At 39.4% G+C, this 15,206-nt stretch overlaps 1 protein-coding gene across 2 annotated transcripts in view; it reads left to right on the top strand.

The window, feature by feature from the left end:
• Positions 1-15,206, top strand: part of MYO1E (myosin IE) — an 87,354-nt gene that overhangs the window by 20,587 nt on the left and 51,561 nt on the right. For both annotated transcript variants that reach the window (XR_008462675.1, XM_054169286.1), the window contains exons 2-4: positions 9,569-9,712; positions 12,625-12,714; positions 13,618-13,712. Coding sequence is in view for 1 of the 2 variants with exons in the window: in XM_054169286.1 (XP_054025261.1) it covers positions 9,569-9,712; positions 12,625-12,714; positions 13,618-13,712 (329 nt within the window). In the remaining variant the exon portion in view is untranslated. The remainder of the gene's footprint in view (positions 1-9,568; positions 9,713-12,624; positions 12,715-13,617; positions 13,713-15,206) is intronic.

The raw sequence follows: 15,206 nt of genomic DNA, 5'->3' as shown, positions 1-15,206 counted from the left end.
CTTAATGAAAAATCAGAAGTCTTACTGGTAGAAATACAGTTCTTGAGCAAAATCATATTGCTGTATAGTACGTTATGCTATTTAAGTTTTCCAAAGATAAGTCATGGGTTTTCCAGGTGTAACTGAAAGTACAAGCTGTAAGTTTTTCTTTTGAGTATTGTATTTTTCTGCTTATAACTAAAACATGGAACTCCTTATGTAAACATTTGTCATTGAGAATTAGATATTTCCAGTCCTTTAAAAGTGCTAGTGATGTCTGTAGATGCAGACAGTGGATTTTTGTAACTGATACCCTTTGGTTATAATGGAGTAGTCACTAAATGGGGTTTTAACAGATGTCATGTTATTCCCTGGAAGTTCTATAAATACTACAATCTATATTGTTAATGCTTGCAGAACTAATACTGCAGAAATGTGGTGATTTATCCTTTCATCTATCAGTGTTGCCTTGTCAATGTATCAATTTAAGTACTAAGTAATTAATTCAGAAATAAATGAAAAATACAGAAAGGGAAACTGTGACAGAAGGAACAGGTAACATCAAAGTCTAGTCAGAGACCATGTCTTCCAGAAGGAAAAACGGCAAGCGTTTGGTCCTTTTGTGTAGAATGCAAAGAAAGAAATGCGTAACTGAGTTAAAGACTATTGAGTCTTCCCTCCCCTCTTTCACACCCCCTCTCCTGTATCTTTGTGGAGCAGTAAGTGTTGAACAACCAGACGTTGAACTGCTTTCACCAGTTAACTTGAATGACAGAATCAGTGTGCCCTTAGTCTGCTGATGAGAACGACCATCCTTGAAACTATCATTGGAAAGGGTAACTGGAGGCTCCAGGAGTGTGCAGAGAAGTTGTTTTCCAGTAAAACCCTCTGTTGCAAAGTCATCAACCAGGGGTACTCCTGGGGAAAGGCTTTGGCATTAAACTTCGAGCTTAGTGTCTTAGCAGTATCAGTCTGATAAAGAAATAAAAAACTTCATTTTACCTTGAAACAAAAGGGTCAGTAGAAGGGAGGAAAGGAAGAGCTGCTTTCAACTGCTGTTCATGTGTAGCCAGTGCAAAGAGGGCAGTGACTGAGCAGAAAGGAATTCACTGGGTTGGTTGTGGCCTGTGAGAATGGTTTGGTGCTAAAGCCTGGGATTTCAAAAGCTGGGAGATGGAAGAAAGCACTGACATCAACTAGAACAGGGCATGGCTGGGGTGGCATTATTGCGATCTGCCACTGGTTTTACTTTCTCCAAAAATGTCAGCTGGCACTGATCTAGCATGCACCACAGCATCAAAGGGCTGTCTTCTAGCAGTGTGTCCATGAGGCACTGGTTCATGCACAGATCTTCTGAGATTCCTCTTTCTGGAAACCAGATCATAAGCTCCCATTTGACTTCAGCTTCTTATTTAGTTTCAGGATGATTAAGGAAAAATATTTTCAGTCTGAATGCTATAGGAGAGGCAGTGACATTTTGTCTGAATTGACCAACTGACTTTTCAAACCACTCTATTGCAATTAAGTCATAATACTATTTTTTTATAAATGTGACACACAGAGGAAGACTCAAAAAAAAGTCTGTGAAGAATTGATTCTTCCCACCCCACCAAAAAAAAAAAGCCCCAAACCAAAAAAATAAACCAATGTTTCTTAAGGGGTGGAAATAATCTCAGAACATCCCTTCCAGGGAAAAGTCAGGAGGAAGAACCAGCACACATCCTTTATTTTTTTGCAATAACAGTGAAGAAGGAGAGAAAAAGTTCACATACACATATATGCCCTCATCTTGCACAAGTGCTAAAATCAGTTTTAATATTCTCTAGAACTGGTACAGCAATTTTGGTTAAATGACACAGTATTTTGCTGTATTAGGTGCATGGTTGTATTAACCCTTTTAAAACCTGTTTTTAATGGAGAAGAACAGCAGATATAAAAGATTTATTACACATTAAGGACTGATGCAGCCAGGGAGAGACTTTGTTGTAATTGTTCTCTTGCATTTCCTTAATTTGCACAATGAGCATGTACCGATGTAACCAGCATATACAATGTGCAGATCAAGAGCTAGTGTGCATGGATGCTGCTCAGTGAAATAATTAGCAAGAGGTATGTGTGTATGTACATGTTAATATCTATACATATGTACACATTCATTCACATTCCATTCACATTCAAATTTGATATTCGTGCCATGAGGAACAAGTCAAACTTAGAACACCTCTGGAATCTGCTCATTAAGTGAAGTAAGGCAGTTAATGTCTAAGAGCAAGTCAGCTATGTTAAATAGTTAACGCTCTTGCACTCCCTTGAGAAGATTATTACTTGGAACATTAGGTCACAGCCACCCAACAAACTGTGGGATAAGCAAACATAAATTTGCAGTTCATTAACTACTTTCTGGTGTCTGCTCACTGTCTCTCTAAGTTGTGTCAAAAATACATGCGCATTAGCACGACCTGCTTTTAAGATCATTCCCATCCTTATTTTGTTCTCTCAAGTATGGGTGCCTTTTCAAAAAATATTAGTGAAAATTAATACTGCTTCAATACATGATCCTCCCTGTCAAACACTGCAGCATTTTCATTTTGGGTAATGTTCTGTTATTTATCTTACAAGAATGCTGATGTCTTTCCTGACTCCTGAAAATGAGCATAATCTGGATGCCCTGTAGACACCTCACATTCCCACGATGTGTATTGTTTTACAAGCATTCATTTGCTATTCAGGCTTTAGTTTCTGTCTCATTCCTGGGCCAGGCCCTGCTGGAGCAGGCCAGGCCGCACGCACACAGGAGCTGATGGGAGCAAGTATTTTGGCAAGGGGATCTCCTGCAGCCTTTAACTAGCTCTGGAGTCAGTCCTTCCCGTCACATGGGGCTGCATCCACCCCTGTCCAAGATCAAAGAGTGAGAACTGATGACTTTTCCCTCCAGAAATCTCTTTCTCATAGTTTTATTTCTGTAGCTGTGTTTTTTGGAATGCTAACATGCTAGTAGCTTCCATTCCTCAATATATTTTTGGTATTTTTAGTTCTCGCTATAAAATGCCTGTCCTGCTGCTGGATGCTCAATATTTTAGCTTTGCTCTTTCCTCAAATCTTAAAGCACTAGTCCCCATCTTATTTCCCTCATGTTAAATAATTTGCCTTTTATCTTTGTCCATCTGGCTGTGTCTGCTGCCTTCCTTTAATTTCCTTTCTGAAATAACTTGACATCATTGCAGCCAATATCTGCGCTTTCTAACATTAGATACACAAGAGCTATTTTTGAGCACTTTTGCCTACTATGGCTTCTCCATTTTGATTACCTCAGTTGAGGGCCAAAATTTGCATTAAGTGTCTCTGCAGTATTCTCTACTGAAGGCAGCAGAATCTTTCATTTTATAGAAATACAGGAAAATTTTGTAGAAATAGATCATACAAGTTTGCTATTTTGGTGGATGATGTCATTGCCAGAAGTTGGGGGGTTTGTTTTTCTTTTAAATTTATTTTTTATTAGATGGCAAAACTGGTACAAATTATGCATGTATGAAGCTAGTGACAGGCCTGCATTGGTAGATGCATCAGTGTCAGGTGGAGAGTAGATGTTGTGCATCTGTTTCAGTTTTGTGACATTTGGTTGTGATGATGGCTGTGTGTCATTTAGTGTTGTATTCATAATACTGATCTGAGTAGATACACATGCCTCCAAAACTACTGGGATTTCATGCAGTAGTTCTCTGTCATATCTGTCAGATTCAGGATGGTAATTTTTCCCTTTGTGGGAACCAAGAACGATTATTTATGGCATGTAGGTTGTTGTGGTTTAGACAGTTCTGATGCAGAGAGAAATAAGGCTTGCTCTTGGGGGCAGAATATACTGTCTCCTCTGATCCCTTATTTTTAGTGCTTTATTTTTAGACATGCTATTTTTCAACAGCTTTCAATACAAAAATATTTGCTTTCTTTTTTTCAGTTAAAAGAGAAGCCTGTTGTGACACAGCATGACTCAGTCTTTTTATAGCCACATCAAATACGTGTTGCTTAGGATGATGTAAAATTATACAAACAACAATGAAGGCAAAAATAAGAAACCAGCAGTTGCTATTGTAACACAAAGTGGAGGGCAACCAAAAAATGTAAATAAATGTTTCATCAATATTTACTTATACCAAACAAAACAATAGTATGCTTGAACCGTGTCATACCAAAAGTAGTACAGAAAGTATAGACAATGTTTCATATATAGAAAGTATTTTACATTCCCCCCCCCCCCAATATTAATGCAGCAGTTGTCTTAAATCTGTTAATGAGTGGCTGTTGAGGGAGATGTACAAAGTGATTAATATTTAGGTTCTTTAGAGTCTTGATTGCTTTGATGCTGAAGATAACAAAGTTGTTGCAATGGAGAGCACAGTGCTGCCTCATCAGTAGCCAGGTGGTAGCTGTGTTTGCACTCCTGAAGCAGTATGGCTCAGGAACAGTAGGCTCCTAGCTCACAGGGTCATCTTGTGATTCATAAATATTATTCTTGTCAGTGCAAAGCAGATCTGAGGTTGAGCCTAAAACAGCAGCCAAATGAATAATAACAGCTGACAGCAATGCAGTACACGCCTTTAATTCCAGCTTCACCCGCCCAGCCTCCATTCCCTGTGCAACCTCAGATGCTGGATTTGAAGCTCAGGGAGAGCCTGAAACAGGCCTGGCAGCCAGGTTGTTCAACACTTGTGCTTCCACTTCTGTGGCTTTTAGCAGGTTATTATGTTTTTGGCATTGTGTGTTTTTGTTTTTTTAATTATTTTTCCTAATCTGCCAAGATCATCTTTTTTCAGCTGCTTAGGTAGCTAGTGCTGACACAAGACTTTCATTTGCTTGCTTATTGTGCAGTAAGATCACATCTTTCACTGAGAAAATCTGAGAGAAGCCAAGATATTACTTGCTGACATATGACCTGCATGGATCTGCCCAGGAATGAACCACAAGCCCTGAGCCTCTCTGTTTGCTCAGGTCTGACCATGCCACAGGGGAGCTCTGTTCAAGTAACTGAGTCCCCACTGTGGCTAGTGCTGACATGGGGGGGTGGGGAGGGGATGGTAGCTCTACTGGCCCTTCTGCTGGCTCTGAAGTTCCTGGTCAGTCCCAGGAAACCCAACCTGTCCTGAGAGTCGGTGGAGTGCAGCAGAGGGCAATTAGCAGCTGACTCACATAACGTTAGGGGTTGGAAGGGACCTGGAAAGCACATCTAGTCCAACACCCCTGCCAGAGCAGGATCACCTAGAGTAGGTCACACAGGAATGCATCCAGGTGGGTTTTGAATGTCTTCATAGGAGGAGACTCCACAACCTCTCTGCACAGCCTGTTTCAGTATTTTGTCACTCTCCCAGTGAAAAAGTTTTTTCTCATGTTCACATGGAACCTCCTGTGCTCCAGCTCACACCCATCCACCCTGCACAATACCAGGACGCCACATAACTAGGACAGGTGTATATTGTCTCCAGATTAGAGCACTGCAATTTTATGTGGATGTTTATAGCTCTAGCTAAAGCAAAGGTTAAAATTTAAAGAAATAAGCAGTAAGAAGAAGTCATTAGTATTTGCAATGTAAGCAATTGAAAAGCATTTCAATTTGTAAGTATGTATCTTTGACCTTTAGGAGGTGTGCGCTCAGGAGAAGTAAGAAGTGTTGCTTTTACAACTGCTATGATGTGGGGGTTTGTTGTTGAATTTTGGGTTTGTTTTTCCTTTATATGACAAGTGACAGGATTTTAAAAAAAAGTTATTCCAAAACTATATAAAAGGGAGTCAGTTGTCTGGACATGGTTACAGTACCAGTTGGAAGTTGCAGGAGTTGATAAACTCGGCATAGATTCTGCGGTCATTATTCATATTTGGAAGAGCAACAAAGAGGAGGTAGCTGAGTGTCCTGTAGAAGCAGCACTCCATGTTTTGTTGCCCAGACCAAGGAGGTGCTAGCCACTGCATGTGGCCATCCTACTGGTGATAGGTTCCTGGAGAAGGGAAGAGTGAGAGCAAAACTTAATCACAGATGCAGTTAGGCACTGTTAAAGCTTGTGCTTGTCTCTAGATGCTAGGGAGAAGACTCTCAGTAATCTGGTGGTGATTTGCTGCTTCTCTGTATATTTGCATGTAAGGCCATGCTTTAAGGGACAAAAAAGTAGTCCCAAACTACTGATAGAAACTGCCATTTAAAGTGTACTTAGTGTTACTGCTCTCAACTGTCTTCTGTACTCCCACTTTCTTGGGTATTTAGGCAGCTGCCTTTGTATTACATCCCTCTGCATCCTTTTCCATTTCTCTGCTTGGGATGCTGCAGTACTTGGATTTGATTACAGCAGTGTGCAGACCCTGGGGAGGGCTGCTGTCAGGGCAGGCTAAGCCTTCCTGCCCCTCTTGCTTGTGTGCTGGTTTGCGTTGCTTTTGGGAAAGAACCCTTTGGCCTGGTAGCATGTGTGGTTTAATCACAGTAAGCAATAGTCACTGACTTCTATAAAGTCTGCTGTTTTGCAAATTGTGTGCATGTTTTCCATGTATCTTGTGGTTTTTGTGAGCCTCATTGCATTTATTGGGTTTGATGCCACAGTTTCTAATAGGAAGTTTGATTACTTCCCCCACACTTATTTCTTACACATTTTCTATAGCTTACTCTGTTCTCTGATACTAAATCACATTCTGTATGGCTTTGTGGAGAATGTAATTGTCTGCATTTATTTTGATACCATACCTTTTGTCTTTGTTGCCAGTTCCTTTTTCTGAGTGTAATGTCACAAGTAGCTGATGAGTACACCGTAGGAAATTATGCTTCTCTGTTGGACTTCTCTTTTCTTCAATAATGCAACCTTCAACTGATCTTTTACAGTCACATGTTGTACAATGTCCAAAAATTAATTGGTTCCTTCATTTTGTAAGTGCTTCCCACTCATTACATTGTGCAGAATTGACTAGGTTCATGCAAAGTAAGCTAGTTTAAGATTATTATTATTTTATTGCAGCTCGTGTAAGATTGTGAATGTTCAAGAAAATTGGTGAGATTGTGTATTTTTGGACATTTACCTCTGCTGTGCTATACTTAAAAAATTTGCAACTGTTCTTTAGTATTGTTCACAGTGCAGGAGCAGCATCAATAGGAGCAATGGCTGGAGACTTAGAAAACACAAAAGTTCTGTGCTTTCTGCAGTAGTAAAGTGGGTCCACTTTTAGTGCAAGTTAATCTAATGTGAGATAAAAATCCACTTGGTCCTTATTTTTCATGTCAGTTGAGACAAGTCTGACCTATAGGCTTGTCTCCATTTGCTAATATATGGTACATATTAAATCTGTGTCTCAAGTTTTGGGAGTTTTCCCCCTGTTAGATGCAGTGAAGTTTATGGAAAAATGTACTGTGAGACTAGTTCAATGAACACTTTTAGCCATTCTTTTAGGTTAAAATGAGAACCTTGTGCTCCCCTGACTTCATTTGTAGTTCTCACTCCCGTGTCTGGTGTTGGTACAAGTGCTTGAATATTTACTCAAGGAAACAATTTGGCAGACACACTTTTGTTAGCACAGTTGCACAGGTCATTTGCTCATGGGGAAGTGTGTACACACAGAAGTTGTACCTCTGTAGATTGCTAATGCTCCATTTCAAAATACTTGAGGGCAGCCAAAGTGTTCAGAGTACCTACATTTTATTATTTAATCTCTGGAAGTATGCATTATTTTATTTGCAAAATGCTTTATAATAACAAGTATATATAACATCACATTATCACCAAGGTTGGAAGAGACCTCGAGGATCATCAAGTCCAACCTATCACCACAGACCTCATGACTAGACCATGGCACCAAGTGCCACGTCCAATCCCCTCTTGAACACCTCCAGGGACAGTGACTCCACCACCTCCCTGGGCAGCACATTCCAATGGTGAACGACTCTCTAAGTGAAGAACTTTCTTCTCACCTCGAGCCTAAACTTCCCCTGGTGCAGCTTGAGACAATAACGTGGTGAATATTACTTGATCCACATATGTGAGAACTGTGTAGCAAAATCACACTGTTTGAAATTGTGGTATTAAAAAATGAGAGGAATACCCAGCTGCCGTTTTCTGTGCCAAGGTCCTCCTTGACAGCATACTCTGTAACTTCTTACTGTAAAATGTTTAATTCCAATATCACTGATTTCAGTTAAGAATTAAAACATGAAAAAGCAAGAGGGCAGAACTCTGTTAGCATTATCTGCCAGGCTACAGAAAATAGGTTTGGGTTTGGAGAACAGATTTAAAGTTGAATTAATAGCATTTATCTAGACTTCATTTAAATTTAGTTGTGGGTGTATTCCATAGAACCTAACTACTGTTCCAATCAGCTGGAAAAAAAACAGATTTTTATTTCAAGTAGTAGAGCCTGAAATGTCACAAGTTTTCAGTAGCATCCTGAAATAGTTTCTTTCTGTGTGGAAAGAATATCTGTTTAGATGTCAGTTAAGCATGGTGACTCACAAGGTAGCATAATCTGCAGAACATCTCTGAATACTTACTGCAGCAGGCTCACGGCTTCCCTTTCATTAACAACAGTCTGAAGGATGGAGAATGCACTGTACTCAATCAGGTGGTAATTATCCTCATTACTAATAGCTGCCCTGTAAGAATGTAGTCTTTACATCCTTAATTTCCAATAACTGCATCTCAGTTGGAATAATTGTGGTTCTTTCCTGTTAGATTTAGAAATATCTGCCCATCTGAAATCCTTTCTGTGTGTAGACATTCACAAGACTCCTGTGGTTTTGAGGGTAGTGCAATTCTTGAATAGTTCAGAGGCAAGTCAGACATCACTTCTGTATCACAGAATCGCAGAACCTTAGGGGTTGGAGGGGACCTTGAAAGATCATTTAGGCCAAACCTCCTGCAAGAGCAGGATCACCTGAAGTAGGTCACACAGGAATACATCTGGGTGAGTTTTGAATGTCTCCATAGAAGAAGACTCCCCAACCTCTCTGGGCAGCCTGTTCCAGTGTTCCGCCACCCTCACAGTGAAGAAGTTTTTCCTCATGTTTAGATGGAACCTCCTGTGCTCCAGCTTGCACCCGTTGCCTCTTGTCCCAGGGCAATCACTGGACATCGCTGAGAAGAGCCTGGCTCCGTCCTTCTGACACTTGTCCTTCACATATTCATAAACATTATTGAGGTCACCCCTCAGTCTCTTCTCTTCCAAGCTAGAGAGCCCCATCTCCCTCATCCTTTCCTCGTAAGGAAGATGTTCCATTCCCTTAATCATCTTTGTGGCTCTGTGCTGCTTTGAAGCAGTTCCCTGTCCTTGAACTGAGGGGCCCAGAACTTGACACAATATTCCAGATGTGGCCTCACCAGGGCAGAGTACAGTAGGAGTAGCTAGCTCAGCCTACTAACCACACCCCTTCTAATACACTCCAGGATACCATTTCTTTTCTTGACCACAAGGACACACTGCTGGCTCATGGTCATGTATGCTTCGATGTAATATCTGGATCAAATAATGGAATTCAGTTAAAGAGAAATACTGGAATTTGTGTAGCTGGTTTTCAGTTATTTTATACTAATGTGAAATGTAGTAACCTTTTGGATGTGCTTACCTGCAGGGCAGCAAAGGACACTACAGATATCACTGGCAGAGCCACAATGTCAAGCACAGTGGAGTGGATGATATGGTCCTTCTTTCCAAAATCACAGAGGATTCCATAGTGGAGAACCTGAAGAAGCGATACATGGATGATTATATTTTTGTATCCTTTATAGAGGGTATTTCAGTGGACTTGCTTAGCCAATGTAAAACTAACTACACTTATGTATTCTGTGTAAGCATATTACTCAAAGATGCTGAGCATTTTATGTGACAGTTCACCTGAGATTAGACAAAATGCAATGCCTTGTTAATGGAGCTAATTATGAGGGCTGAAAATAAGATCTGAAAAATTATTTTAAGGTGTTCTTAGTATTTGGAATTGTTCTTGTGATTGTATCCTCATGATCCATGAAGCTACTGCACTAATGCTGCTTCTAAGAGCAAGAATTGATAGGTTTCAGGTGTATATAAGTGTCTTGATACCGGGTTATCTTCTGTACCTCCCCAATTCTAATACTTTCAAAGCAGCATTTCTTCTGTGGCACAGCCCCATGTACAACATACTCTGGAACTGTTAATATTGTGAGTTATGGATTGATGGAAACAGGTGGATGTGGGAACATCTGCAAACCTACAGTGTTCACACTTAGTATTTTTTCCTATGGTTAATGAAAATATGAAAGATTTAAACTGAACATATAACCTAAAAAGAAAACCAGATTTCAGCATTTAATTCATATGAAAAGAATTCCATGACACAAGAATAGTCACTATTTCATTTTTAGCTTTCACCATGTAACAAGAGCTGCAGTAATTAGGTTGGTAAACACCAGTCAATCTAGTTATACACTAGAAAGTGATACTGTTTTTTCTTCTGCTATAGCCTAGTTTTCATTCTTCCCAGTTGCATCTAGATGTGGTGTCTGGGAGGCAGGAGAGAGAGAGAAAAAAAGAGAGGCCCAACATCTGGAGAATAGTTTCCTTGAAGAGTTTAACTTTTTAGCAGAAAGGGAAGGAAATATAACATCTTCTGGCAATTCACAGAATACAGAATTAACCAGGTTGGAAAAGACCTTCAAGATCAAGTCCAACCTATCACCCAATACCATCTAATTAACTAAACTATGGCTCTAAGTGCCTTATCCAGTCTCTTTTGAAACACTTCCAGTGATGGTGACTCCACCACCCCCCAGGCAGCCCATTCCAATGGCAAATCACTCTTTCTGTGAAGAATTTCTTCCTAACATCCAGCTCATATCTCCCCTGGCACAGTTTGAAACTGTGTCCTCTTCTGTCACAGGTTGCCTGGGAGAGGAGTCTGATCCCCACCTGGATGGTTAAGAGCTTATTAGCAGGCCAATTTATCAAGGAGTGATAGAGGAAAATTAATATTGCAGTTAGGCTGACATTTCCAGCAGCAGAGGTTTTTACATGTGTGTGCGCGTGGGTTTGGATTCTCTGTTCAGTAATGTGCCACAGCATGATTAAATGTGCCTTACAGAAACGTGATAATGTAACAAAGCAAAGCACTCTTCCTGTAAGTAACACAAGCACTTTTGTCCGCGTGGAATCTGCATCTTCCCTGCACTGCATTCACAAAGTCTTCAGTGCTCTGTGCTAAAGAGATGGGTTTATGTTTTCTCTTCTAAACACAAGTGAGATGAACGTGGAGATGGTCTTTCCACTGAAGCAGGAATAATGTTTTCCAGGGGAGCTTGTGGTCTCATAAGGGATCACAGCCTTCTTTTAAATTCCTTTGAGTAGGGAGAAAAGACTGTTTTTGCAGTTCTGCAGAGACTTTTCCCTGTAACATGGAGATCATCTCTTGAGCCTTTCAGTGGTTTGTATGTTCACCCATGAATGAACAATTTCTCTGCTACATTGCGTAGAGGTTACTGAATTGCCCCAGAAAATGCTGGTATTGTTTACCAACAGAAAGCTGTCACTTTGGATATTTATATTGGCACAACAAGTGCTTGATTTGTTAAATTCAAGACCCAGAAGTTGTCACTCTTCTTTGAACTAAATTTAGAAATGCATGAAGAAAGCATTGCAAATTGACAATACAGAAGTAATGTTCACTGAGTTATACTTCTCTAAATTGTTAGTTGCCATTTTGTGCTGTGGCACCACAACAGAATAAGCCAGCAGGATAAATTTGTTAATTTTTCTGTGTTTGTATGGAAATCTTAGATACTAAGTTTGCTTATGAACAATTCCAGATTGTTAAATGAAACCTGCAGTGCAGTATTTTGGACTCCTTGACACGAGTACACCCCTGACTCCCAGCTCAATGCCTGTAAAGTAGTATTGGTTATGTATGTATTCTGCAATTCTAACTCCAAAGTTTCCAAAGTATTTTGTAAATGTAGGTACATGTGCAGCTGAATGCAGAGCAGTGAAATAATTAACATGCAAAATGTTGCAGAAAACCTTTCTGGGACTAGTAATAGCTTGAAACCGAGTGTCTCCTTACAGGGCAGCCTGCAGGATACGACTCCTAGGGACTGTTAATAGTTACACTCATAAAATAACACCACATACTGGATTACCTAATTCCCTTAGCTCCCCCACTAGTACATGCAGATGAGTAATTGTCCAGTTTAGCTCAGTAGTGGCTGTTTCCATTCTGTCTGTGCTTGCTCAGCACTATCTACATGAGATCAGAATGTGTCACTATGCTATAGTCTGCAAAGGTCAAAACAATCTTTTCTAATACTGACAATATGACCTCCACCGTTACAGAGAGTAAACCACTTCAAATACACTCTTTCCTTTCTCTATATTTTTTTCAAGGTGTGTTGTGTTTGAGCCTCTAATATGTTTCTCTACTTAGCTTGTCCTAAAATAAATATTTTGATAATATGAGAGTATGCCATTGACTGATATGTTTATGTTTTTCTAAGTCTGCTAATTGCATTTTAATTAGAAGTTACTGCAAGCTGTGGGGTTTTTACTGTTATCTGAAGCTGTGCAATGTTATGCAGTATATGGAAAAGTTATTTGGCAGTCACTAGTGATAAGATAGTACTTCATGAAACTTGTAGTTACCTTAACTTGTTTTGAATACAGACATATATTGGTTCTGTATTAATCTCTGTGAATCCTTTCAAGCAAATGCCCTATTTTGGGGAAAAAGAAATTGAAATGTACCAAGGAGCAGTAAGTAAAGCGGTCTAAAATGTACCACAGTATTCAGAGGCATGTAAATACTATTCTGCATGGTTAAACTCTTGTAAGCATTTGTTGCTAGTTTTGGTAGCATTGTACTAGCCAGGGAGAATTTGGCTGATATCCATTACCATTTATTGAGTCTTCAAATTGAATTCCCTGGAACACAGGGTTAGCATTTCAAGAAAACGCTTGTATTGATTAACTCTATTCCATGTCAGGTTTCTCCCCTAAAAATGTCCCTCCTGCTGCAAAGGCAGTTTTTAAGATACTGCATGAATAAAGTGTAGTGCACAATAAAAGCCAGCCAAGATGATGACTTGAGAACTCTCTGTCTTGACAAGAACAATAAAAAGGAGGAGATGCCAAAATTAGATACCACTTTTGAAAATACAGTTTGAAGAGTGAATCAGCACAAGGACCTGAGGGACTTAAAATGCAGTTTTCTGTTCTGCTCATCTTGGGCATGTCCATAAATTCAGGAAACTGGTTGGTGTGAATGGACTCAGCAGATGAGAATGAAATGTACAGCACCAGGCTCTCTGTAGCCATTTAGGTAGTTTATTGTTAGCATGTGCCCACTGGTGGAATGAGCTTAAATTACTTGAGTTTCTCTTGGATAAGTAATATATTTCAAGCACAGAACATTTTTGGAATATGGGGTTTACGATAGTTTGGGAGAAAATTATGGATGAGAGAAAGATCAGTAACGAAATCCAGAGATTTGTTTCTATTAAAACCCAAAATTTCTGGGTAAAATTCAGTATAAATTGCATTTCAGGATCGTTTTTACAGGAAAATAATTATTTCAATTTAAATAAAAACTTACATTGCTTTTTCTGTGCTGTTTAATGCTATATTGAAAAATTATTCTCTGTTCCCTCTCCCTCCTAGGCACAGTATGAAAACCCACCACATATTTATGCTCTTGCAGACAGCATGTACAGAAACATGATTATTGACAGAGAAAACCAGTGTGTCATCATTAGGTAAGAAAAAGATCTTTTTTAAGAATTATCTTGTGGTGTTAAAGCAGAAAAATTGGTGTGTTTTTTTTTTTTTAATATATATATGTAACAAGTTCTGTGTTAAAAATCTTTTGTGTCCATGACCACTGACCGTTTTTGGATTTTCTAGGATAGCTAAGTACTTTCTGACCTTTTTTTCCAGTGAAATCCTAATGATAGCTTAGCCATAAGAAATCTCTTTCATGTGCCCAATACCAAAACAATGCTTGACTGAGATGGATTAACAGCTATAGCAGCCACAGATACTGTTAAAGCCAACATTCTCACATTAACTACATTCACCATACTCTGTTCTTAGTATTGTTTCCCTTTTTCCCTGTTAAAAATAAATATACTTTTGTTTCTCTAGGAATTCTGCTTGCCTTTAGACAAGATGAGGTGAGAGATACTGGAAAATTAATTTTGTCCTTACTCTATTTTAATTATTAGTGTGAGGGAATTTACTGTAAACTAATTACTGAACTTTTTTCATGACAGGCATTACTTAAGTCACAGTCAAAGTGAGTTTTGGGTCTAGAAGTGTGCTTTGCTCTCATTTGTGGGCGTATGATGTAGTATGATAAAGTGTGCAGAGAGCACATTATTATTAGTTCTGCAGGATATTTGAGCTTATCTGACTTTCCTTCTTACATAGAAAACTTCAGAGGCCCATTGTAGCATTCCTGGAACTACACTTTACTTATTGTAGTGGTCTCCAGAGTGGGGTGCAAGAACTCCCAGGAGCTGTTCAGTGAAATCCATCGGGATGCAAGAATAAAGTAGTACACCTTTCATGGTAGATGTTTGTGATTTATAAATAGAAATTCTCTGCATGCAGACATTGGGAGTATGTGCTCAGACAGTTTTTCTTAATGATGGTGTGTGTAATAAAAAGCATTGTGAGACCACTGGCCTATGTGACTTTCCCAAGAAACAGGGAAAAAAAAGAGGGGAAAAAGTAAAAATAATTCAGTTTGCATGGTGTCTCAGGAATGGAGACATGAGGATGCTTAGGCAGGAAAAGCAAAAAGCAGTCTTCTTCCCTCCTTTTGTCTGTACTGCACAGAATTACAAAGGAAGTTTACTTATATGAGTAAGGCAGTTATGCTGGAGTTTGATTTCTCATCAAGTTCATGTTCTGCTGCAGTGTGGTGTTTAAGCCTCTACTTGAACCAACAGACTTTGCATTTCTTCCTTGCTTGAAGTGGCAGCCTTTCTAAGCTATCAACAAGGAGTTGTTCAGTCAAGATTTTATTGACAAGGAATTGTCTGTTGTGGTTTTGAATTCCTCCTGGGCTTTCATTGTCCTTTAAGAGCGTGGAGGTTGTGATTAGCATTTTTCTTTTATGTAGCAATAAAAATGTTTCTCTAGATTGTTCTTAAGCTTTTACCTTTCTATGAAGCTGGGGACTTTACTGTCTACCTATGGTCTCTGTCAGGAGATGTTGCAGTTGCTTTAAAGCAGTTTTTAGTCTT

Source organism: Dryobates pubescens, chromosome 17 (assembly GCF_014839835.1).
Source record: "Dryobates pubescens isolate bDryPub1 chromosome 17, bDryPub1.pri, whole genome shotgun sequence".
NCBI classification, from domain to species: domain Eukaryota; kingdom Metazoa; phylum Chordata; class Aves; order Piciformes; family Picidae; genus Dryobates; species Dryobates pubescens.
The sequence above is the reverse complement of the archived record's forward strand: the minus strand, read 5'-3'. Positions and strand labels throughout refer to the sequence as shown.